This window comes from Mchenga conophoros, linkage group LG13 (assembly GCF_057382185.1).
Source record: "Mchenga conophoros isolate Kocher_MC1m ecotype Shallow Benthic linkage group LG13, M_conophoros_male_GT1.1, whole genome shotgun sequence".
Lineage (NCBI taxonomy): Eukaryota > Metazoa > Chordata > Actinopteri > Cichliformes > Cichlidae > Mchenga > Mchenga conophoros.
The window spans coordinates 3,003,408-3,029,229 of NC_140538.1; the positions used below are offsets into that span (position 1 = coordinate 3,003,408).

Genomic DNA, 25,822 nt, shown 5'->3' on the forward strand with positions numbered 1-25,822 from the left:
AGGTTATGCAGAGCGGTTGGGCCAGTCTGTCTTTGCAGCCAGTGTTTCCTGATTGAAGGTAAAGATAGCACATTCTCTGGTTTCCTGTGCAGCATTTTTCCTGGCTGAGTGGATGGAAGACGCCATTGACCTTGTATATTTTAGCAGATTTAGGGGCCGTTCACACCTGAACACTGATCCACTGCTGAAGATCAGGAACATGACTACAGCTGTCACATTTGTGTATTCAGTGGAGATCAACAACACGGTGTAGAGTCCCAGGTAGTGAGAAAGAGAGCGAATCCATCAATAATGTTTTCCACAGAGAATAAACAGGCCTCTCTTCTAAATCCAGCCTTATGATATCTCTGGGGACCTGCGATGGCTTGGGGCAGCAAAACCCAGAGTTTGAAAAGGAAATGCAAGTTTTTGCTTCATTTTCAGTGTTAATCATGTGTCAGATATCAAATATCAGTCTTCAAACGCTGATCTTTTTCAGGCTTTTTATATTTTTTAATTACTTTTTTCTGCCATCTTATCTGTGAATCTCTTTGACCTGCGCTACCCTGAATAAAACTTAAGAATAAAGTTTGATCTCTCTGCAAGAGTGACCTGGTCAATATGCCAGCAGACATTAAGGATAAACAATCAGATTTGACTGATGAACTATGAAAGATCAGGACAGCATCATTGTAGTTTTGATTTTTTCATTAGTTTTACTTCATTTTGAATTATTATTTTTGTTTCAGTTAGTTGCTCATATCAGTTTAGTTTTTATTGTTCCAAAACATTTAGTTTGTGTGAGTAATGCTGAGTGTATTTGTCAGGACTGGATCCTCCTTGTGATTTCTGGCTTGATAAATTTGACCACAATGACAAAAGCTCAGGTGATTTCTCGAATAGTATAATTTCAGTTTTTTTCTAGATTGTTAAAAGCACACAGAGCATAGTTCTGCCAGGTGCTTGCTCAAATGGTGATCATCTGATTACAGGGTTTCTCCATCTTTGTATTAATATAACGTCTTACCTTACAACATACTGTGTCTTGAGACAGTTGTTGTTGTGATTTAATGCTATATAAACAAAAATTGAACTAAATGTTTTCCAGTCTAGTCTTCAGATTAGTATTCGTTAACTGTAATAACTCTGAGTTTGTTTGAGTGTTTGTGTGCCTTTTTTTAATGGGGTCAACAAAGGTTTGAGGTGCAGTTACACAGATTGACCACAGGGTGTCACTGTAAACCTCTTCAGCGAATCAAAACACAGTTGTGGTGAATGACGTCATTGTTGGGGAATTTTCAAGATGGCGCTGGACTGTGGCCGGGATGCCACTGCTGCTGCGACTAGCTAACAGTTGGGGGATTTAATTAATCTTCTGCCCGGTGGCGACGCAAGAAAGCGGCCGTGAAGCGTTCCTTTGTCTGCATTAAACACCTGAGACGGAAATGTCGCGCCGGGTGTGTGTCAGGTAGCGTTAAACCGGCTCTGAAAATGCAGGTAGCCCCTTCCTCCAAGAACAACAAAACCTGCTGCTGCGGAGCTCGGCCCACCGGGCAGGGGGACTCGTTGCAGGAACTTACGCCCGCGGCAGAGGCTCGCTTGGCGGACTGAGAAGTCATGGAGACTGTGAGGGAGAACGGAGGGTCGTTCGGAGTCGACTTGAACGAGAACGAAGAGGGAGAAAGAGGTGGCGGAGCGGGGAAATCAGCACTCAGAGACCGCAGCATCGCGCTGCTAGCCGGGGTCAGCGCGGTGCAAGACGCTGGGAAGGCTTTCACCGGCCTCGGCAGGGATGTAAACACTGACGCCTCCTTGAAAGGGAAGATAATGCTGGAGAGGCTGTTCCCCGGCCAGGTTTCCGGGGTCTGCGGGGACCACAGTGGCCTGAACGGGTTCACTGAGGAGGAGCTGTCGGTGGTCGAGTTGGAAGTAGGAGGAGGGCTTGGCCTTGAGGGCACCACAGCTGCTTCCTGTCCAGCTGTGTTCTCAGTGGAGAAGATGCGGGGGGACAGCAAAGAAGAAGCCCGGGACTCAGACTGTGTTAGCCCGGGGGGAGAGGCCACAGGAGGCGGGTGTATCAGGACTGCTCTGCCCGGCCATGAGCTGGTATGCGCGGTGAGGGAGCACCGGCGGAACTGCGCCTGCACCGCGGGGGTAAACATGCCCAACGGGGCTGCTGACAGCTGTGAGGGGGAGGCAGGGTTATTTCCCACCCAGCAGCTTTGCGTTTGCGACTGTGAAGAAGTGAAAGTGGCCAACGGGGGTTTCCACACACATGACCAGGACCTGGACTCGGGCTGCTCACCTGAAAACACCCCTGACTGTCAGTTTAAATCGAAGTCTAGGCATGAGAAGAGGGTAGGGTCCCCTGGATTAAGTGCCAAATCCCCCTCTCCCTGCCCTTCATCCAGTGGCAGCCCGCTCTCTGAGCGCAACACCAGGGATGAAGAGGAGGTGGAGGACGATGAGGAGGGTTTCAGTGACCCCAGCTCACCTCCCGTCAGGCCGCAGAGTCTGAGGACTAACCCCAACGTGGCCGTGTCCCTCAGCTGTGACGCCACCCCGCTGTCCCCAGAGGATGAGGAGGATGGGGGCTTTTATTTTGAAGGGTACGACGAAGACCTGAGGGGCGTTTTGGAGGCGGGTCGCCGGCAGAGCGCTCCGGACACGCTCCCGGACCTGAACCAGGACAGCTCGGACCCCAAGCAGATGCCAAAGAGGTTCGGCATCGCAGATTTCTTCACCAGGTAAAATGATCACGTGGTCTGCGGGGCAATAAAGAGTGCACGTGCTAACTCCCAAGGACCCCCTCCCTCCTCGTATGGTCTTAAGGCTTTAGTCTTACTACTGTATTAAAATATAAGTAAACAACACGAAGACAACTGAAAAGGATAAAATACAAGGTTTTAATTCTCAGTCAATCCAGGCTCAATTATTTTAGTAAAGAAGCTCATAATTTAAAGATTAAAATAGAAAAAAATAAAGATTTAAAAGCTGATTGGACTTTAGTTAGCGTTATTAAAATACATTTTACATATAGGAAATACCTTCTTTTATTTACTTATCTGTCCTTAAGATTCATGGAAATAAACAACATAAGGCTGAAAAATATAAAACACACTTTTATTAATTTGTGCTTCCAAATGCAGATTTTAGGAAATAAAGCTCATGATGTACAGATTTAAATGCTCGGTGATGAAGATGCATCCTTGCATCCAGCAGCTGTCTCCGCCTACTCTTCTCGCTCCACCTTTCCACATTAAAGGTCACTTATTGTATTAAACAGACGACCTCTCAGAGCTGCTGTCTGGGGCCTGTAACACTGTAAAATCCTGCACGTTAATCACATCTCAGTTCTGTATGTGTGACACAGCAGGCATCAGCGAGCATCGACTCAGCGCGGCCTCTTTCCCCGGGGCTTCACCGCTCCCTTTGCTCTTTTCCCGGAGCGGTTTCAGCCATTAGAGGCGATTGATCACGCCGTGTAACCACCGTGCAGCTGCCCAGATGCTGTGACTGTGTGCTGATCAGGCACGAATGAGATTACATGCTCTCAGTTCCTGAAAAGCTGATTTTTAGACGTGTCACATCGACTTTGAATAAACCCCACACGCACAGGTGGTTGAACTAAAAGGCTTTGAAACAGAGTCTGGGCTCTTTAGATGGAGCTTTTTAGCCTCTGTGCTAGAATTAAGGCAACAGAGCAGCAACACAGGAACACGTTTCCCCTTTTTAACCAAAGAAGCGAGTCACGCTGAAGCAAAAGAGAAGGTGAATAAATGAAGGAGAGGCTGAATTACTAAGCTTTAGCTCTTAATGTACAAAACCTCCAAACATATAAGAGCAAAGCTGGAGAGATTTGAGCTGTGGGTTACTGGATTATTTTCAGATTGTTGATGACTTTGTGATGATTTTGCTGCCGTCCTGACGCAGGGACAGCGCTGTCTCCCTCTCACTCTTTGCCACATAAACAGGGCCGTGACTCAGTGACCTTTGAGGTTTCACTCCTACAGTGTTGGTGCTAAAAAGCAACGCTAGTTCATAACCTGTGTGAATCTGTGTTATCTCCACCTGTTGGTCCATTATGAGCCTGCTATTGAGTGCATCCTGAATTTGATTGCTTTGTTTCGGTCTTTTATTTATTCAAACCAAGATGGCCGTTCTTTGGTCATTTTAATTTGGTTCTTGTTGTTCCAAGAAAGAGTCGAGTAGATCTTCAATGATTGCATGAGCCCCAGGCCGAGGGAAGTGGGCGCTCTCCATATTCCCAATGAAACAGGGGGAAACGCCCTCCTCCTGCTTTGTCTCGTTTTGAGATGACAGATTGATGGCGTCATTTCCCATACACGCCACACAGACCCTCTTAGCAAATATACAAGTAACCTCCTGTTGTTGGACTGGATAATGTTAGCTGACGGGACTAAACACGACATTTCAAATGAGATATAAAATCAGATAATGCGGTTTTATGTTGCATGACGTAAAGTGTTGTCCGTCTTCTCTTAAAGGGAGACGGCACTGGTCCTGCGATAAGTAATAAGTCAAAGTTTGAAGGTATATGTTGATTAAATGTTAAACTTTTGAATAAAGCAACAAAGAGAGTTAATTTGCAGAAATGGCGTGCTGGGAAAGGAGTCGTTCTTTTCAGCTCTACCAGACTCCTGACAAAAAATGATCATTTTATTTCACAGGAAACAAGAGTTTGTTTGTTTTAAAAACCAAAGGCGATTAGACAACAATCTCACACATTTGTGGAGGTAAAATTCCCGTTTTTGTGAATGGAGTCTGGTGGAATGTGATGGCTTCACATCCTCGTCAGAGTGAAGCACTGAAAACGCAGCATCCACCTTTAAATATGCAGCATACGAACACTGAATTCATTTTTTTTTTGCATTTTATTTCAGTCAGCTGTTTGTAAAGTCCCCCTCTATGTTCTGTATTCTGTTCTGGTCCTTATCACCTACTCCTGCTATGTGCAATCTTTTTTATTGTAGTGCATCTCTTCCTGTTTTGTAACAGCTGGAAGTACACACTCGTGCTTTGCATTAAAAGTCAGATTTCCGGTCAAATACTTGACAGAATTCCTCAGTTGTTGGAGTCGGTCTTCAGACAAGAAACGATTACATTTATCAGATTGTCTGCAGTTCAACAGGAAGCACACAGGGCCTTCTCAGAAATCAGAGGAGAGCAGGTTGGGTGAGGACCTGAAAGCAGCGGCCTCCTGCAGGCTGATAGCTGAAGGGCTGTTTGTTCAGAGCTGAGAACGTCTAAGTTTGTATCTTTGCCTGAAATGCGGTCCGTTTTTTGTCATTCGACTGATTAGATTTGGTCTGGAGTCAGTTTTCTTGTTTGTCCGCTGTAACCACAACACCGCAGGTGGTTAGGACATCCAGACCCTGCTAATTTGGTCCCGATGCTGAGCCCTGCTGATTTTAATCATGCTCGGTGTGGTCTGGTGCCGCGCTCATTGATTACTGCTCAGTCAGAGCCAGGAAGTGTGGATGCAGGTGTGCGCAGTATCTGTTTGAGAGTACGGAAGAGACACTCTGTCGGTAACTGATGATTAACCCAGAGCACCCAAACAGAAAGCAGAAAGCAAACTTGAAGTCTCAAGGTTGGAGATTGATCTGCTGGCGGATATGTGCTCATCCATAACCTCGTTAGTCAAACGATCCTCGGCAGCGGTGGAAACCCGCCGGGCGCTCCGGGACATGGCTCTGTTTATCTAACAGCCCAGTTTTAGTTTGTTTTGCTGAACTTTGTGAGTGCCGTCGTTCTCTTTGGCTTCATTTGTCTCTCCTGTTGGAACAGCTAACCTCACTTCAGTGTTGGTGCTTTAGGGTTATGATCTGAAATCATGACCATTGCTGCTCCACGTTGAGTTCATATTTGCTTGAAGTCGTCTGTAAATGGCAAAAACAATCATCGTGGCTTTTTGTTGTTGTTCATCGACCGGTGTGACTCATTGAAACCAGCCGTCCACTCTGCCCCTCACACCAGAGACCACAGTCCCACACAGAACACATCATCTCTGCTTCATATGACTTTAACACTAAGATGCACTAATTCAGTATTTATTGAAGTTCTGGTGCCGAAACTACTCTGATTGTTTGTGATTTTAGGAAAAAAAGCACCAGGACATTTTGCATGCATGAACAGATGGGATCATTTTCCATCACTATTCTGCATTTTTCCACGAGAGCAGGCTGAAACATCAGAATGATAACCGTGGAATTGAATCTCTGGGGGCACGAGGCTGCACTCAGTTCACATGATTTAATATGCTGCAGATATTTGCCTTCTACAGTTACTTATAATTGCTTTGAGCAGATAAGGCTGCAGGTGAAGTTCGGTTTCCTGTTTTTATTGTGCTGTAAAGGAGGATTGCTTTGTTTCATCCTGAACTGACTGCATGATTTCCTCCCTCGTGACTTGAACAGTGACTCCAGCAGCAGAATAAAGATGTTATATTACGTTGATAGTTACTGGAAGAGCTCCAACGTTCCTCTGAGCCACACAAGGAAGTGAAAAAGAGAGAAATGCAGCAGCAGAGAGTTTCCCTAGTTTGGTCGCATTCAGAAACTTGAGCGTTGGATTTTTCTCTGTTTGACTAATGAAGTAGTAAAACAGTCCCCGACTGGCAGGTGCAGGAAAATTTATGTTTGTTAAATCTGCATCTGGGTCTGGGCTGGTTTTTTGGGTTGGATGCGAGCCCTGCAGCTGGCTTGAATGTCACAGCGTCTCAGAGGAAATCCAGACAGACGGAGGAGGAAGGCCAAGGGGAAAACAGCCCGGCTGGAAAAACTCCACTCTGGCTGTGTGGCCCACAGAGCTCAGGCAGGTCAGCCAGGGTCACATACAGGCAGCAGTGCTACTTTAAAGTGGACCTGTGCTGTTCCTTATTTCCTGTCACCCACCTCCTCTTCCAGAGGTGGATGTTAAAGTTAAGCATATGTACACGTGCGTCTGGGTCAGTTTTAGTTGGTGTTTTCCCACTCAAACCTTCTGTTTGTGAGGGGCAGCCAATCAGAAGAAAGATGGCTTAAATGAAAGATTCATTTAAACGATGAAAGAGCCCAAGATTAAACAACAAGTGGAACTGCAGCTCTGAACATGCACAGCTTTGTGCTCACGTCCTGCTTCTAATCAGCTGTTGGAATAACACCGAACCAGCCTTTAATTATTTAAGGTCTTTGTTAGATGTGCTCACCTCTGCAGTTAATTATTAATGCAGTGTGTAGTGCAGCCTCAGTGTTTCACACAGAGTTGCGCTCTATTTGTGATGGCAGCACGGTGTCTTTTAAAAACAAAGTCATAAAAAGACCCTCGTATACTTTTGCAGGAATAGATAATAGATGATAAACAGCTGCGCCTCCCGTCAGTGACTCCCAGCACATCCAGGCCATCTGCTTCAGGCTGCAGCTTGCAGCAGATCAACAGAACAGAGCAAAGCTTACGCTACAAAAACTGCTTGGTTAGGTTTGTCTCAGAATAATGTTTACCCCACAATTTACTGAATTCTCTTCTACAGCCTCTGACTTCTACATCAGTCAGGACAAGCTCGGGAGAGCGCCCTGTGGAACAGGAAGTCAAGAGTCTGGGATTATTTCTGTCAAAATAAACACAAATTGATACTTGAATGGCTCCCACTACTGAAGTTTGTGTGTGAAACACTGAGGTTAGGTCTTATCACACATAAACACCCACAGAGGCTGAACGTCACAGCAGCCACAGCTTTAAACGAGGCTTCTGATCTGAGGGACAGTTTGATGTAACCAGCACAAAGCTACGCGTCAGCTGTTCTTCTGAGGAAGGAGCAGTGACAGTCTAACCTGCTGCATTTCTTCTTCTGCATGATTAATGTGCGCACTCCTCGGCGGTTTGGAGAATCCTGGCAGGACGCTGTGAATGAACATTTCACTTTCTTTGTGTTTGTGATCTTTCTTCTGTAATTACACCAGAGTCACATTGTTGCTCAGATAAAGAGCCTCTGCTGTTAGTGAGAAAGCAACTTCTCCTTTTTCTATTTCTGGAGTTTCTCTCACTTGTTACAACTGCAGCCGCAAGAGAGGAAGAAGATCAACACACAGTTCAGTTTTTAACCAAAGTCTGTCAGCATCTACGAGTTTGTTTGGTTTTAAAACTGACATCAGTGTGATAGTGGAGTTTTTCCATCAGTTATAAAGTTGTGTTTATCTGTCATTTTGGCATTAAAATAATAAAAACAAGGATTTTATTTCACAGAACTGCTAAAACACTGTCGCTTACACCGAGAAGACAATAGTCTAGTTTTAATTACACTTAAGTCTACAATTACCTTCTATTACCTTTTAAATGACTGAAAGTTTTGAATGAGCCACAGACGCTTCAGCAATAGCATTTATCTCAGCTGAGGGAGTAAGAGCCAAGTTTTCTGTAATCAAAGTGAATGAAAGTGTAGGGACACGGCGATTGTGGCTCCGCTTATTCTTTTCAGCTGCTGCAGTGGTGCACAGACAGCTGAGCTGCAGCAGATGCAGCGTGTGGGTCTTTGAAGCTGTGAACAAACTTGACCTGCAGAGCGCGAGGTGGGATAATATTTGCTCTGCCGTCTCTTCGGAGCCGGCTCCCATGCATATCTGTGTCTGTTTGTTCTCTTCCCGCCGGCTGACCAGCAGACTCTCCCAATGAAAACTGTCGATATGGCAGCTTTTCCTAAACAGTCTTTTTTCCTTTGGCATCATCTTAAAAAACTGCTGTAGCTGCAGCATTTACCGCATTACGTCTTTGCTGCGTGTCTTTCCTCGTTTGTTTGAGGAACTGAAATCGGCCTCTGCAGCTTTTCTGACCAGAGTTTACATTCTTCACAGATGGCTGGACTTCTAATGAAATGGGAACCTGCCAGTGTGTTGAAATGTCTGAGTGATAGGGAACGCTTACAGGAATCTCTTTAAGGGGAAGACGTTTTATCAGCACACTGAAGGAGGTCAGAGGGACACTGACCATGTAACCTGTGTGAGGATGAGCAGAGTTTTATACACTGACTTTAGTACATTTAATGACGCCATGCAGAATCTGACCTTCATGAATATCTGCACAGTTACAGGCCCTCAGATATGTAGGGGGTGCAGTTTGTTTATATTCATGACTTCATAATTACAGCACATTAAGTTTTCAGTGCTGAAAAATATTAATGCTCAGTTAAAAACTAAACTTCACAATCTAAAGCCAAAGTCTGGCTAACGTGGAGCGTCGCTATGATGGGATCTGTCAGATGCAGCGGAGCAGAAAGCAGCATCGATAGTCTGCATGTTTGATCTGGTTTCTGATTATTTCAAACGGTGCCAGCTTTCAAGACTCATATCAACATGCGGAGCAGGTGCTGCTCAGGACAAGTTAGAGCAAATGAAAGGTCTCCTTTTTATCTATGTTCGATACCAGGATTCCTTCTGACTGATTTATGGAGCCTATCGCATAAAGCAGTGCACACCCTGAACAGGTCATCAGATTAGTGTGGAGCTAAAACGAATAAATAAACAATTAATGAAAAAGGTAAATAGGTACAGAAGCAATGTCACAATTTACATTAATGATGTTTTACTTTTGTGTTTAATATTAGTGATGATTCATTTTATTAGTTTCTAAGGTAGATTAGTGAAATGTATAAAATGATTACAATTACTAAATAAAACTGTAAAGGAAACTGTAGAGTCGATCAAAAGGCATCAAATGTAAAGTTAATTTTATTCATTCATTTATTTTCCCTCCTGATTAGAAGACACCATCTCTGTCGTCGAGGCAACACTCTGACCTCTTGTCACCCTTTGAATTTGCAAAATGAAGCAGAAATAAGCAAAGAAACAAACAAGAAAATACACAAAAATACGAGGTCAAAACTGTAAATTAGGGAAGTGAAATAAAACGAGTTTATACACAAGTTAATAATAATAAGAAAATCTGTAACATTTTATAAGTTTATTAAAATACATCAGCTAATGCATAAAAACTCTTATACTTAATAATGAAGAGAAGTTTTATTTGTAACATTTTGCTTGTCCTTCATATGATTTTGAGAGAAGTTTATTTCCTTCCTGTTGACTCTGATACATGTTTGCTAAGCTCAGTCTGTGCTCTCTTTCAGGAGCCTGTTTTCTAGGAAACCCAAAGAGCCCAAAGCGACATCTCACAGCTCAGCAGGGTGGCGACTGTTTGGCAAGACAGCAGCCAGAGAAGGCGATACGAGCAAAGACCTCGCCTCCACGCCGACCGCGGAGCAGGTTGGCTCTTTAAACACACACAATCATATCATCATCATCCTCCTCCTCCTCCGCCCAGGGTGTTTAATCTGCTCCCAGCCACAGTCGGTCCTTTATAAGGGCATGAAACTCTCCTGGGTGAATCATCTGAGCAGAAACATGAGCTGCTATGTTGGAAAATCAGATAAACAGTGGAAGGTAGAAGCCTTAGGACTCAGAAACTGCGGGCGAGGCGTTAAACGAGCTCCGCAGGCACAATAAAGGCTCTGTTTGCTTTCAGCGTTACTCGCTGTGTGTCCTCCATGTCCACTCGAGGTCTTAACAAAAACGCTGATTATTTTAAAGCACACCCAGCTGTGTCCACCTGCAAACTCAGTTGTCCTCTTTCCTTCTGTCGGCACCTTTTCTTCATCAGTTATTGAGATTTTACGTTTTTCTGAACCGTTTGCGTTGTGGGAACACGAGCACTTCATTTTCTCAGGGCAGGCTGCAGACTGTACGTGTTCATGTTCAAGTCAGAGTTTGAAGCCTCGTCAGTGAATTCTGAATGTCTTCATGTAAATGTTGCCTCCAGCACAGAGAGGGGAAATAAGCTTCACACTGTGAGGTAAGAACTAATCATCTGCAAATAACTGACATCCAATTTATAAACGTAAACAGACTGCAAAGTGCTGCAACTCTCCTGCGAATTAGCTGAGGTAAAGTCTAGCAGGCAGCTAGCAGCTATACCCACCTGTTAGTCAAAGAGGCCACACCCCCTAATAATGCAAACTTTTAGCTGTAATGCAGTTTAAACAGGTGAGATATAACCGTACCCTCAGTACAGTTGTTATTAAGCAGAAGTCACCTATAGAGACCAGAACAGTTTCTTTGCAGGACTTCTGGAGCCAGCCCCTAGTGGATGTTAGAGGAACTGCACTCTGGAGCTGTCCTGGGGGTTGCTGCCTGCTTGCTGTTGGAAAATAGAGCCATGAACACTGCGCCTGCAGTCCCATCCCATGCACTTTCTGCTTTATTTATGCACTTGAGCAAAGTTAAACTTTTTTATTTTGTTTACATTGAAGAAGCTGTGAAGCAGCTCTCAGCAGTCACATTCAGAGATCTTTAACTGGAACACCTGCTGGGGTTTTTCCTCCCATGCAGCTACGCTAAAGTCCAGTCGATGCTGGATGGAGTTTTTGCTCCGGCTTGTTTACCACAGGTTGCAAAGCTTTTTCATGCACGTTCTACCAAACCAAAGTGGGAAAGCACTTTCTCTGTGGGATCTGGCTTTGTGCATGAAGCCATTGTGACACTTTGGGGTGGCTGTAGCTCAGGCGGTAGAGCAGGTTGGTGGTTTGATTCCTAGTCTGCATGACAAATATCCTTGGGCAAGATACTAACCCCAAATTGCTCTCCGATCCATCCATCGGAGTATGAATGTGTGTGTGAATGTTAGTGAGAAAGCAAAAAATGTGCTTGTGCGAATGGGTGTGACTGGGTGAATGAACAAGTTATGTAAAGCGCTTTGAGTGCTCAGAAGAGTAGAAAAGTGCTATTTAAGAACCAGTCCGTTTACCATTTACACTGAAACAGGAAACAGCCAAACCTGAAAGCCAGGACTGTTTCCACCGAGCTGGACAAACACACTATTGTCTGAAATATCGCTGCAGCAGGAAGATGTCCCAACAACATCTGTGCTATGGAGCACGCAGCAGACTGTGACAGTCGCAATGTGAATGTTTCCCTGCTTTCTGGTACAGAGACTGCAGAGCTGCACCGGGCTGGATTTACTGGAGTCTTATTTAAGGAGCCAAACCATGATTAAACCATCAGTTAACAGTTAGCATCATTTGGCAGCTTCAGAGCTGTCCTTCTGCACTATTGAAAGGAAACTGTTTAAGTGAAGTCAGCCTTCCTCCTCCTCCTCCTCCTCCTCCAGCAGCATTGTGTCTGACGTGTCAGCTAGCCTGAGCCAGGCCACATCTGGCCAACTCTTTTCCCGATGAATCATCTGACTGCTGCTGCCGTCATGTGAGCAGAGCGAGGGTAGAGGCCAGCAGCTGTTGGCAAAATACCTTTAAGGCTCCAATCAAAGGTCAGAGGTCACACAGTCATGCTCCATGTTACTGTGGCAGCAAAGAAAATCCCGCCAAGTGTGACGTAGTTTTTTATCCAGCAAATTGATGTGATAATGTGTGTAATTAAACTCAACTAGAGGAGGAGGCTGGTGTGTGTCTGCGTGTGTGTGTGTGTGATCATCATCTGATCAGCAACACAGGGGCACCACAGGGGACTGTCCTCTCCCCCTTCCTCTTCACCCTCTACACCACAGACTTCAGCCACTGCACAGAGACCTGCCATCTTCAGAAGTTTTCTGATGACTCTGCGGTGGTTGGATGCATCAGCAGGGATGATGAGACAGAGTACCGGGCTGTGGTCGACTCCTTTGTCACGTGGTGTGAGCAGAATCATCTGCAGCTCAACGTGGCAAAGACCAAGGAACTGATCGTGGACTTCAGGAAGACCAGGAAACACTTGACCCCTGTTTCAATTCAGGGGGTCAGTGTTGACATTGTGGAGGACTATAAATACCTTGGAGTTCACATTGACAATAAACTGGACTGGGCTAAAAACACCACAGCACTTTACAGGAAGGGCCAGAGTCGTCTCTATTTTTTGAGGCGACTGAGGTCCTTCAACATCTGCCAGAAAATGCTGAGGATTTTCTATGAGTCTGTGGTGGCCAGTGCGATCCTCTATGCTGTTGCATGCTGGGGGAGCAGGCTGAGGGTCGCAGATGCCAACAGACTTAATAAACTAATCCGTAAGGCCAGCAATGTTGTGGGGATGGAGCTGGACTCCCTCAAGGTGGTGTCGGAGAGGCGGATGCTGTCCAAGATAAAGACAATGTTGGATAACACCTCCCACCCACTCCATGACATGCTGGTCAGTCACAGGAGCTCGTTCAGTGAGAGACTGAGATTACCGAAAAGCACCACTGAACGACACAGGAAATCATTCCTGCCTGTGGCCATCTCCCTGTACAACGCATCCACTTAACACACTGTTTGCTGCTACAACTACACATGTTTCTTTTCCAACTATTTATTTATAAGTGACTTATGTATGTATATATGTATATATATGTATATATTGTACTATTCTTAGTTAGCGTATTGTCTGTCTTGTCTTAATGTTGGTTTAAAATGGAGCACTGTAACAAAAAATAATTTCCCCCAGGGATCAATAAAGTATTCTGATTCTGATTCTGATCTGCCTCCGCAGCTTCAGGCTGTGTACGTGTGGATGTTGCCCAGCACACTACATCATTTTACAGACATCGTGTTGTACATAAACACAGGCAGGCTAACAGTGTTAGCATCAAGCTGGTAAACACGTGTGCAGATGCAGCTCCTCTCTGCTCTGCAGCATCTGGATTTTTACTGCTCGTAAAAACTCTCCTCAGACATAAATACCATGATTACGTGGAGCTTTTCTGTGCTCACACAGACACTCGACCTGCTGCAGACCCACTGATCTCCTGATCGTCAGTATCGCAGAATTAGGAAATCACCTTTGCGGAGGTTGAAGGATCTTATCTGTCTGAGTTCTTCATTTTTAGTTCTGTAGAGTCCAGCTAGCTGCTAACGTAAACGCTCTCATCCAAATACATCACTTCTGCTTGCTAACATGGATGCTTTTAAATGTGGAGGCACAAACCAGTGGGTGTGATGTCACTGTGGCTGCATGCATCTTTTATTTACAGTCTGTCTAACAAACCATAATATGCACGTTGCTGTAATGTAAAGGAAAGGTGAGCAGCATGTTTCACGTCAGTGTTTCCTCAGCTCCGTGTTTTTTATATCTCGGCTCTTTGGAAATCACCAGGACGGTCACATGATGCGTATCTTTTTATGACTCTCACTTCATGTTGAATCTGATGACAGAGTAGCCTCAGAGGGCGACCTCTGTCTCCCTCTGCTGGCGGCATTCACGCCTGAAACCAGCTGATGAAAGACGTGTTGTTCTGTTGACCCCACAGCTGTCCTGCTCCTGTGGATAAACGGTTTATTGTACGGGACACACACACACACACACACACACACACACACACACACACACACACACACACACACACACACAGAGTGATTCTCTGTGCTTAAGCTGATGAACGAACGCTCTGTTTATTCTGAAACTGCAAATAATCTGTTACAAACATTTTTACTAAATTCAGAAACGATGCTTTTACTTCCGTTTGTACTCGAGAGAATTGTGGAAAGAAAAGCACCTTCTTTACGTTTCTTCCACCTCTCATCCAAGAAGCTTTTTCAGTTCTAAGATCAATTAGTGGAGAGTGATCTCCACCATGTGCCTCCATCTCACCCTATCCCAGCATCCTCCTCTGCTACCAACCCTCTGCATGTCCTGCTTCACCACATCCATCTTCTCTGAGCTCTTCCTCCTTTCCTCCTGCTTGGCGGCTCCATCATCCTTTGTCCTGTAAATCCACTCTCCCTCTTCTGCACATGTGCAAACCCTCTCAGCTTCTCTACCTTTGTCTCCAAAGCTCGCCTGAGCTGTCCCTCTGACACTTGAAATGATCAGACCTTTGCAAAAGCAGTTTTTGGGTCTCAGAGAAGAATGAAACTGAGCTGGAGGCAGATGTTTATCTGTGTATAAGGTGGAATGGCTTTTTATGATGTTCTCTGGGTGGCGCTTTTACAGCTCAGGAAAATAAAACTTTAAACACCCACAGCTCAGTGAGGACCGTGGGAACTGAAAAAGATGTGAGACGGCTCTGAATTTGTGTAACTGCCAAAAACACCCTGTTGAGTTGATGTTCAGGTGTAATTATTCCTCTGAGAGCGATGCTGTACTACATGATATCTGTTTCTTTCTTTAGTCTCCTCAGCAGGAGCCGATGAAGGACTCCAGCGTGCCCTCGTGTCCTCAGCGCCCCCTGCTTGCAGGGAGGAGGAAAAACCTGGAGTTTGAACCTCTTTCCACCACGGCTCTCATCTTGGAGGACCGCCCTTCGTAAGTTCTGTGGTGGCTTTAAAAATGCAGTTTTAAGAATGTGCTTTTGTGCCTGTGGTGGAAAAGACTGCAGCTGGTTCTAGATTACACACTGTGATGTTGGAAAAGGCATAAACCTGCTGATGTGTGTACTTCTAAAGCGAGTGCATCTGCAAACAGGGGATTTTGTGTTATTCCCACGTTTAAGCTCAATGGTTCCAACTGTGAGCCGAGCGGTGTAGGGTATCCGTGCTGGTGCCGATCTTTTTACCAGTACACTCTGGAGTGTTTGGTGTGGTGCTGGTTTGTTTCTCACCTCAGCTGCAGCTTCTGACTCAATGTTTCCAACTTTGGGCTCAGCGGTGTTGGGAAGTCAAGTTGCTGCTGGTGTTTATTCTCTGGAACCAGCTGGAACTGGTTGTTGTTATTATTATTATTATTATTATTATTGGCAGAATGTTGCTGAATGCACTTGCAGATTAAAATGTTATATTTCAATGTTTCATAGCTGCAGAAACAGACACCTGAGTCAGTGAATGACATGTTTTATTTTTGTGAAAAGCAAATGAAAGGGCCGAATATTTCCATCACATACATGTGTGTGTATCAGTAACACATGCTTGGATATGGATTTGCATTGGAAGACCACACGTGGTCCTCCATGACTATTTTTCCTGCCTGTATGTGGAAGTCGGAGGTTCGACTGTGCAATGCAGTGAAAACACTGAAGCTTTTTATCAAAGGTTTAATATCAGTCTTTATTGTTCTTTGTCCCTCTGTGGTGAACAAAGATGAGCTAACAGTTTTACATTAGAGTCAAACTGGTGTAAAATGTCAGATTAATGAGTTTTTTCCTGAGTGAGGGGGATGCGAGGCGATCCTCGCAGCAGAAACACTTCAGGATGAGGTCACTGTCACAGAGAGACAGAGCCGCTGTGTGTGATCACCTGACAGGAAGTAAAACCAGAAAACCCCAACAAGCTTTCCAGCTGGCTGAGAGCTCGTCTGTCTGTCCTTCAGGAACCTGCCGGCTAAATCTACGGAGGAAACTCAGAGACACAAGCTGGAGTACGAGGAGATGGTGGCAGGAGCCAAGAGGAGAGGTACGTATACACACACACACACACACTGATGTCACTGGCTGGTTCTGTTCTTGGATTTGATTGGCTCGTGCTGTTGCGTCTCCTTCAGAGCTGAAAGAAGCCCAGAGGAAGAAGCGTCAGATGAAGGAGAGACACCGGCAGGAGGACAGCATCTCCAACGCCATGGTCATCTGGAACACCGAGATCCTGCCTCACTGGGACTCCATGTACGTCTCCACCGCTGTGTGTGTGTGCGTGCGCGCGCGGGTGCTTGTGTTTATTTAATGCATTGTGTGTGTGCAGGAAGGGAACGAGGCGGGTCAGAGAGCTGTGGTGGCAGGGCCTTCCCCCCAGTGTCAGAGGAAGAGTTTGGAGCCTCGCTATCGGCAACGAGCTGAACATCACACCAGGTACAAACACGCGATCCTGGACACTCTTTTGACACTTCTGTTAAATATTAAGTACATTTTTAAATGCTGCAGTGACTGCAGCTGTTTATTTAAACCACCATGAGTCCCACAGGAACCCTAATCTGTGCTCTCTTATATGGAGAGATGGAGGCGTGCAGAGACAGTCAGTTTAGATTCTGGTTCACAAACATTTGCACAGTGGGAAGAACACAGCTGGGCGTTGCACACTTTTAATGAATCTAACGAGAATTTTGATTGCATGGTAAAAAATTGTTCTGCACACAAAACTGTGACTGAGGCTCAAAGAGATTCAAAACGATGGATTTGCATAAAAACTGAAACTCTAACCTTTAAAAGTTGCTGATTGAGTCTAATTTTCTGATTGATGGGTGTTTGTCTCGCTGCAGAGCTCTATGAGATCTTCCTCTCCAGAGCCAAAGAGAAGTGGAGGAGTTACAGCGAGACCAGCTCGGTGAACGACAGCGAGAGCGGTACGACGCCCCTCCTCTCTTTGACCCTCACAGCTCCAGTTTCAGCGACTGAAAACTACTTCTGTGTGTTTCTCCCGTTAGATGGAGGAGCATCTCTGGCTGACAGAGAGTCCAGCCTGGATCTCATCAAACTAGACATCTCCAGAACCTTCCCCTCGCTCTTCATCTTCCAGAAGGTAAACACAGATAACAGGCAGAGGACCATTCAGGTTTGCAGCACTGCAGCAGCAAATGCAGCAGTTTGATTTCTGCTACGATGAGAAAAGAATTTGGTCGGATTTTCAGACATTTGTTTTTGGACTTGTGACGTCTGTGTGGGTGTTTTTGTCCCGAGGTTCTTCAGTCTGCCTGCAACAAACAGCCAGCAGGTCAATCACATCTGTGTCTCACATGAATGTCTGCTGTGTCTTCCTCCTGCAGGGCGGTCCGTACCACGACCTCCTCCACAGCGTGCTGGGTGCCTACACGTGTTACAGGCCTGACATTGGCTATGTGAGTAAAAGCATTATGGCAGCTCTTACCAAATATTTAAAAATCATTCAGTGTCTCGTTAAGACTGATCCGAAACCAAAGCGTCTGTGGACTTTCAGGTGCAGGGCATGTCCTTCATCGCTGCTGTGCTCATCCTCAACCTGGAGGAGGCCGAGGCCTTCATCACCTTTGCCAACCTGCTCAATAAACCCTGTCAGATGGCCTTCTTCAGAGTCGACCATGAACTGGTACGCAGTCTTTGTGATATTTCATAAGAGGGAGGAGGGAAAACTCAGAAACCTCCTGAAGAACTCAGAGTTGGTTTGTGAGTAAAAGTGAAAGATTTTTACTTTTACACAAATCACTGTGAACATTTAAAACCTTTTCCTCTTTGTTCTCTCCGTTTCTGACAGATGTTGAAGTATTTTGCAGCCTTTGAGATTTTCTTCGAGGAGAATCTTCCTCGTCTCTTCAGCCACTTCCAGACCAACAGCCTGACCCCTGACCTCTATCTGATTGACTGGTGAGTTAATACAACTGAAGAAAAAAGCAGCCAAGCTGATTTTTTTCTGTTATAAATTTACAGCAAATCTTTTAGATGTTTAACACAGATTAGATTGTCAGTAAGATTTATCGACTTAAAAATGCCTTAAAGTTCATTTGTCTTAAAAAAAAAAAAAGACTTTGGATGTAGCTCACCTGGTTGAGCAGGTGACCCACGTAACAAAGGTCACTGCAGGTCACCACAGAGTCATGCAGAAGCTGTTTGCGTTGATTTGGTTTTAGCGGTGCATATTTCCATGCCGATCTTTCATAACTCGCCTTGAGTTGGTGTTTCATCTTCATACACCTGCAGATTTCACTCAGCATGTCTGTCTCCCTGCAGGATCTTCACTCTGTACAGTAAGTCACTCCCTCTGGACGTGGCGTGCCGGGTGTGGGACGTCTTTTGCCGGGATGGCGAGGAGAGCTTATTCCGGACGGGTCTGGGCATCCTGCATCTGTACGAGGAAGTCCTGCTGCAGATGGACTTCATCCACATCGCGCAGTTCCTCACGCGCCTGCCGGAGGACCTGCAGTCGCACACGCTCTTCAACGCCATGGCCAGCACACACATGATCAGCAGGAACCGCCGCTGGGCTCAGGTCAGGCTCACGGTCAGAGCGCAGGGTGAGGGCGGCGCAGCTCACTCGCAGAAAAAAAGCTAACAGCTGTGTTTCCTTCCAGGTGTTTTCTGCCTTGATGAAGGACGGAAATAAAGAGGCGGATAAAAACACGAGTCCAGCTTTGAGAAGCTAACCCCGACGCTAACTCCAGCTGTACTCAAACTAACGTCTGGCTTCGGGGATGTCGGAGCTTGCGCTAGCTCCCCCTGCCGCCGCTGACGCCAACCACAGAGGCTAGTTGTGTATCTTGAAGCTGCGTAGCCTGAAGCTAAACTCAGTCCTGGGCTCAGCTACGAAGCTTGAAGTGAAGACGAGGCAGCCGTGGAGGTGGGGGCGGAGCCGCTGACCAGTCTTGGGAAAGGAAGCGGCAGCTCCGGCGATTCCTGAAACCTCTGCTGGGACCAGAAGCGTTCGGTTACTCCTGATCTTCAGCTGCCAGTCAGTATTTCTCACAGATTGTGTTCCACAGCTGGGGAGTCACAGGTGGCTGGGAAGAAAACCTAAAAGCAGTCCGACTCGGCCATCGTTTGGCTCCTCCAGGTCGAGACGGCGCTAACACTGAGCGTCACGCCCTGCGTAATTCTCCAAGACTCTAAATCTAACTGTAGGTGCTAATGAGTTTCTCAAGGCTTCAGAAATGTCCTCTGTGGTTCACTTATTAATGTGAGTCCTTGTGGTTCGAGTTCACAAACACTCTTTTACTTTGCTGCTTTTGTTGTAATATTAGCTTCAAGAATGACGGCAGTCTGCACTACTTTAATCTGCTAGCAAAACAAACTCACAACACGGGAGATTTGGGTGGAAGTAAAACTAAAGTGTTGCAGTTTACTCGCTGCTTCTCTGTCACCAGTTTTGGTGGGAGCTGCCCAGTTTGGGAGATATCTGCTGCCTTCTCAGAACTAAAATCAAAAAGCATTTTTAATATAATTCTGTCTTTCTGGGAATCAAGACCACCTTCCTTAAAAAAGGATTCATGTACCCAAACTCACTGTGAGCATGTTTCAGGATCTGTGCAGAAGGAAGCGTCGATCTGTCGCGTGTCGGTCCGTTAGCTTAGCGCCCCGCTGAACAGCAGTCATTTTACCAGAACCAATCAGCAAACAACCTACAGGTGACATCACCTGCCCACACTCCCAAGTCAGCCGGCCAACGATGTGGTTTGACGCTGCTGCCCTTCATTAAAGTCAGTCTAATGTGTTTTATTAGAGCCTGTAGATGTTACCTAGCAACCACCACTAGAGTGCAGTGTGTGACAGGAAGCTGTAACCGAGCAGCACGGAGCAAAGAGGGACGGCATCCGTGCTAACCTTTAACATCAACGCTGAGCCTCGTCTGATCGGCTGTGCTCGACTTTTGTTACGTTCAAACTCGTCCACTGGTCCCACGCACAGGTTTTGTGGATTTTTGTGATTAAGTCGGTCATGATTTTTGGAAAAACACTTATAGATGATAGTCCTGACCAGACGCTCAGAGCTCCTGGGACTGAGAGCTGACGGCAAATTCAAAGCGTCACCTTCTGACGCCGCACTCTCTCCACCTCACGCTCCGTGTTCCCGTCACTTGTGCACAAGATCCTGAACTCCCTCGTTTGGTGGAAGAAGCAACAGCCTGCTGTTTTCTGGCTCATTCATTCGATTCGTGTTCAAGAGAAGGCAGCCTTTATCTGTGAAGTTAGAGCGCTCTCACCAGTCACTCGAAGGAAACCAGGGCTGAACTGGCCCTTTAAGGACGAGCAGATGGTGAAAGTGATTACAAAGGATGCAGTTAATGAAAGAGTATGTGTTTGTTTGTTTTTTAAACGTTAAGATAATGATTCCACTTAAGTGTTTAATACTTCTAAATATATTCTAAAGGTGGGAATATTAGTGCTGGTGTTTAAGCAAGAATTTAGAAGGACATTCGTGTTAGTATTTGACGTAATTGGCTTAAAATATCCACAAAAACCATTTTGGGTAGAGCGTAAATGTTTGTGCTGACAAATGGGGCCATCGGGGTTTTAAAGCCAGCGTTTCCCAGATCCAGATTTCCATTCAGAGCACTTTATCACGCAGCATTTAAGCCCCACAGTGAGGCCTCCAGCTCTACGGCCGCGGCCTTTAGCTTTTAGTAGTTCGGGCTTGAAAAATGACGCTTTTATAGGCTTTGCATTAGATTATTTCTTGCTTGTTTATTAAAACTTAGCTAAAAAATTTGACTGAAGTTAACAGAAGAAACTGCTGCATGTATGCAAGCAGCGTGTTTGAACCCGGAGGCCTAAAACCGAGACCAGAGGTGTTGCTGTTCATTCCCAGAAGATCCTTGAAAACATTATTTCCTTTTAAAGCAAACATCCTCCAAGTCGCCATCTTCTCAAATTTGCAGTGTTTCTTTGTCATCTCTTGTTTTGGATGAATTCGATCGTACGTTCTGATTTTCTGTGGATCAACCGTTTGGTCTACATAGATGCCAGAGGGGAAAAAAACTTGCTTCCAGCCGCTCGGGCTGAAAACTCTCTGCCGACTTTTAGACTGTTTGAAGCTGCTCGCACCAACACTCCAACGGGATAATGAAAGCAATTTTTATTTATTTTTTCTTATATTACTCGTTTTCTTTCAAAAACAAAAGTCTGCTCAAAAATCGAGTTACTGCTGCTTTAGCCTGCCTACAGGCAACTGCAAGCCACTTTGCAACCCACCGTCACCACCTTTGCTCCACCTCCTCCATGTCGTTCCGTCTGCCAGAGCAAACAAACATAACACAACAGCGTCGTCCTGAAATAACAGGAAAAGGAGTTTGTGGTATTTATAGTGAAAAATGATTGTTTTTGGATATTAATTACTTTTTACACAGAAGAGTAACACTAATCTGAGGATGCAGATGTTACCAACACACTGACTGAACAAAGCTTCGCACTCACAGCCGTCACTAAAAACACAACAGCGCTACAATAATGAGCAGATCAGCAGCGTCTCTACAAGTTTCTACACTCTTTGTTGCTCCTTGAGCTCATGGAAACACTTCTTTGATTTCCACTCACTACATCAGCCTGATGTGTTTGCACAGCCGATTAAAGGCAGCCAGAGGTCACCACCTCCTGTGAGACGGGCAATGATGGAAATATGTGCCAAAAAATAAAATCAAGATAAAATGTGTTTCAAAAATATACTGGACTATAGAGTGAACTCTGTTTTGTGCTGCCAGACTTTTATATAATTCATGGATGGTATCTAATGGATGTAATAATAAAGTTAAGCAATCTCAACAGGTGAATTTTAATCAGTTGCTGATCTATAAACTATTCTTTGTATCAGGCGGTAAACATTTGTTTCTGCTGTGACGTTCGATGTTTTAACCTGGGAGTCTACGGCTGCTGATGGAGCCCCTAGTGGGTGTTAGACAAAGTGCAGCAAGAAAATGAAGCTTTGTTTTTGTAAAGAGCTCGCTCTATAGTCCTCTGCACCGATCAGCAGTGAATGATTTAGGGCTCAAAATAAATGCAACCGCCATCTCGCCATGACCATCAAACTACCGACAAGCACTACTGAGGAAGTCTCCACTCAGCCTGCAGCGAATGCACAGGCCGCCACTCTTTCCATTTAAAGCTGAAAACTCACCAGAGACGACGAAGATCCCTGGATGAGGAAATGGTTCATGTCCTTTACAGGCACCAGCTAATCAGTATTTCTGAGGTGGTAAAGATGGAGGTCGTTTCCAAACTTCAGGGTTGTTGCTTCTTCTTCTCTGGTGACTGTGTCAGCGTCACACCTGTGTAACACCTGAATTCTCCACAGACAGTTATGATCAGTGTTCATTAAAACATCTGCAAAAATTATGTTTAAAAAGTTAAAAATGCAATTAGTGTTTCCTTCAGGAAAACTACAGACCGTCCCTTTAAAATGTCTGTTACCTTCCACCGAGCCTTACAACCCAGGAAGTGTCACCGCCTTTCAAAATAAAACTCGACCAAAGTGTTAATGAAGCGCTTCATTAAACACGGCTGGAAACAGAGTCATGATTTATTATTTTTAAACACACGATCATCCAGCATTTAGTTTTTTTCACAGTGAAGCAAAGCGAAGCACCCAAAAGGTAAAAACATTCATTTCTAGTTGTTACTATTATTGTTATTATTCGTCTGCTCACAAATATTTTGGACCATTTTAAATCGTCAGACTTTGCAGAAGACGCAACACCAGGTTAATGCGTGTTGAAATTTGAATCTGGAACTTTATTTATAGCAGGTCTGTCCAGAATTCATCATCCTTAGAATTTGATGAGTTTTCCAGCAGATTTACTGAAAATCTGTTTGTATTTCTGACGATTATTTTTCTCATTGTTCTCAGATTAGTTCTTGACAAACGCTCCAAAATACTTTTGATGTTTTTGTTTTATTTATTTTCTTTTTAACAAACAAAGAACACATTAAAAACTCCAGTTTTCTAATTTTTTTTTTTTAAATAAAGGCACTTTTTGAAGACAAACTTGTTTTTTCTACACTTTAAACACACTCAGTAACAAAGCTGCACTCAAAGCCTGTTAATGAACTTTTCTTCTACTTTTACATTAATTCCTCTCGTTTGAGATTCAATGACAAGTATTTGTTTTTGTTTGTTTTTATCTTGTAAATTTACAACTTTAATGTTCAAACTACATCAGGATTCGCCCAGCCCCTCGATTCTTTTGGTTCTTTTAAAAATGAAACCACATTTTAAACATTTTTATTAATGTCTTTTGTCTGCTTTTGCAATTTTCTCCAAAATGTCCGATAATCACCCCCTTCTTGCTTTGCCATGTAAGTGTTTATTCATCATGTAACATCTCCGTATGATTATTCTGACAGCCGAGGTTGTCCCGAACACGATCTGAATCCAACCTCATTCACGTTTTTGGGCTCGATAGAAACTTCTGGTCATTTTTAACTCAACACAAAACAAATGTGTGAAAACAAATCAGAGGAAAGTTGTATTAATGGATTTAGTTTTGATTTAAATAAAGGAAGTTAAATATGCAAGTGAAAAGCAGTTAAATATTCAGAGCTGAATGAAACAAAAGTGCAATAGAGACGTTGTTTGTGCAGTTTCATTACCCATAATCCTCAGCAGGTTGATTACATCACTCCAGATTGCTAACAAACGTTCAGATGAGACTCGATAGTGTCCCCTCTGACTCTTCAGTGTATTCCTTCTTTTTAACTTGTTTTATACTTTCATGTAAATCCATTCAGCTTGTTTCTGTTTTACTGTCAGATTTTAATATTTTAATGTACAGTTTTCTTTTGTTCCATAATGCCTTACAGGTGCTGTAAATACACTGTAAAAAATAAATCTTTTCATATAATGGCCACTAGTTAAATGTGTAAATAAATATCTCAGCAAACTCCCGCGTCTCTTTCCTCTTTACAGTTTTTTTGAAATAAATTCAAATGTTCGCCGACTTTGAGGACTTTACAGTCTTTTCTCATTGAGTAGTTGCAACTGAAGAACAAAAGTTGATGCAGAGTTAATTATAAAATATAAGAGCCTGTAGTGGTACGACTACACACCTTTGGAGCAGAAGTCATAAGTTCAATTCCCCCCTGGGGCATCAAATCCAGCTACACCTTCCCCTAAGGGACTGCTCCCATGCTTACAGATTGATGAGGTGCAACACACATGCTACAGCAAGGCAGAGCCAGGATGGGGGAGTTATCACCTCTAACAAGCCCCGTTTATTTGTTAGGTAACTGATATGACGCCTCGTCATCCTCTAGTGTTTAAGATGATGCAAGTTATTATTATAGAGTCTGTTAGTTATAACTTCAAATTTTACAGTTGAGCTTAACAAGGTGATACGTATGATAAATATGTGTGACGTTCTAGGGGTGCAACAAGAAATTGGCCCCACTCACGCACCAACCGTGAAAGGTGATCAACTAATTACCCAATCATGGAGCAGGAGTGAATTCCACCCAGGGACTCAGCAGGCACTGGACTCCAGTAAGCCACACCCAGGTGTCTGTGCCTGAGAGAGAAAAGAGGGAAAACCCAGAGCAATCCTCTGGTGGGAGGAGTCACAAACAACCACAACACTGAATCATAACATATGCATGTCCGCAGATGATTTTTACTACTGCACTTTGTGATCTTTTTATCTAGAAAGGTGCTATATAAATACAATTGTACTTACTTTTTACTTCTTCTGCATGATTTCTTTGTGTGCTGCTCAGACCACCAGATGGCGCCTGAGGACCAGTTTACTCTGACACGTCTGTAGTTCTCCGCAGCCTCCACGCATCTAAACCCACTCTGGATTTACATCTACACTTCCAGCTTTCTGCTCCACGCTCACTATAAAAATGAGGCCGTTTTTAACGTAACAAAAATCCCCAGAGAGGAAACTGTTCTGTGTCCACGTCATCATTCAAGTCAATAAGTCAACATTTACTCTGCATTTAAACAAAGACAAAAACAGAAGACGGAACCAAAAGAAACTGAACTAGGTCTTCCTCATAGCCGACACAAACATGACACGACTCCGACTGACTGACATCACCAGTAAATTCAAACCGACTCCCCAAACCTGATGAAACTCGTCACAGAACAGCAGAGCTTCAGTTAAACTTCCAGGAAGCAGGAACCATGTATTTGCACCTGTGCAGGTAAAAAGTGACAGCAGGGAAAACAGCAGGGCACCTGGAGAGGCAACAAGATGAGCCTAAAAAGAAATGGCTTGGCAGGCAGTGGTCAGACCATCATCTCCTGACCTCTCGCTGGTTTTGCTTCAGTTAGCATTAGACGAGCTTCTCCAGGACGGCACATCCACGCGTGCCGTCACCAGAAGGTTTGCCTTGTCTGCCAGCACAGTGTCACGAGTGTGGAGGAGAAGCCAGGAGACAGCCATTAAACAGCAGGAACTGCAGCAGGTCCAGTATCTGCTCCTTTACATGAGGAGGAGCCCTGCCAGCAAACGACCTCCAGCGTGCTCCTCATGGGCAACCGGTCAGACTTCATGAGGGTTTTTTCCTACTGTGAA

General features: G+C 44.6%; 1 protein-coding gene across 1 annotated transcript; it reads left to right on the forward strand.

Moving 5' to 3' along the window:
- Nucleotides 1–1,276: 1,276 nt before the first annotated feature.
- On the forward strand, nt 1,277–24,188 carry LOC146560671 (TBC1 domain family member 12-like). The gene is made up of 13 exons (XM_085296083.1): nt 1,277–2,726; nt 10,100–10,235; nt 15,100–15,233; nt 16,233–16,315; nt 16,404–16,521; nt 16,598–16,704; nt 17,112–17,195; nt 17,277–17,371; nt 17,616–17,687; nt 17,786–17,914; nt 18,080–18,189; nt 18,553–18,811; nt 18,894–24,188. The coding sequence occupies exons 1-13, from the start codon at nt 1,597–1,599 to the stop codon at nt 18,963–18,965; spliced, it is 2,529 nt and encodes an 842-aa protein (XP_085152209.1). The 5' UTR covers nt 1,277–1,596; the 3' UTR covers nt 18,966–24,188.
- The last annotated feature ends 1,634 nt before the right edge of the window (nt 24,189–25,822 follow it).

What these genes read in the sequence shown, in the direction of transcription:
- LOC146560671 (XM_085296083.1), top strand. Translation starts at nt 1,597, where the DNA reads ATGGAGACTGTGAGGGAGAACGGAGGGTCGTTCGGAGTCGACTTGAAC. An exon ending in GGTGAACGACAGCGAGAGCG is followed by an intron (nt 17,196 to 17,276) that starts GTACGACGCCCC and finishes TTCTCCCGTTAG; the next exon opens with ATGGAGGAGCATCTCTGGCT. An exon ending in GACCTCTATCTGATTGACTG is followed by an intron (nt 18,190 to 18,552) that starts GTGAGTTAATAC and finishes GTCTCCCTGCAG; the next exon opens with GATCTTCACTCTGTACAGTA.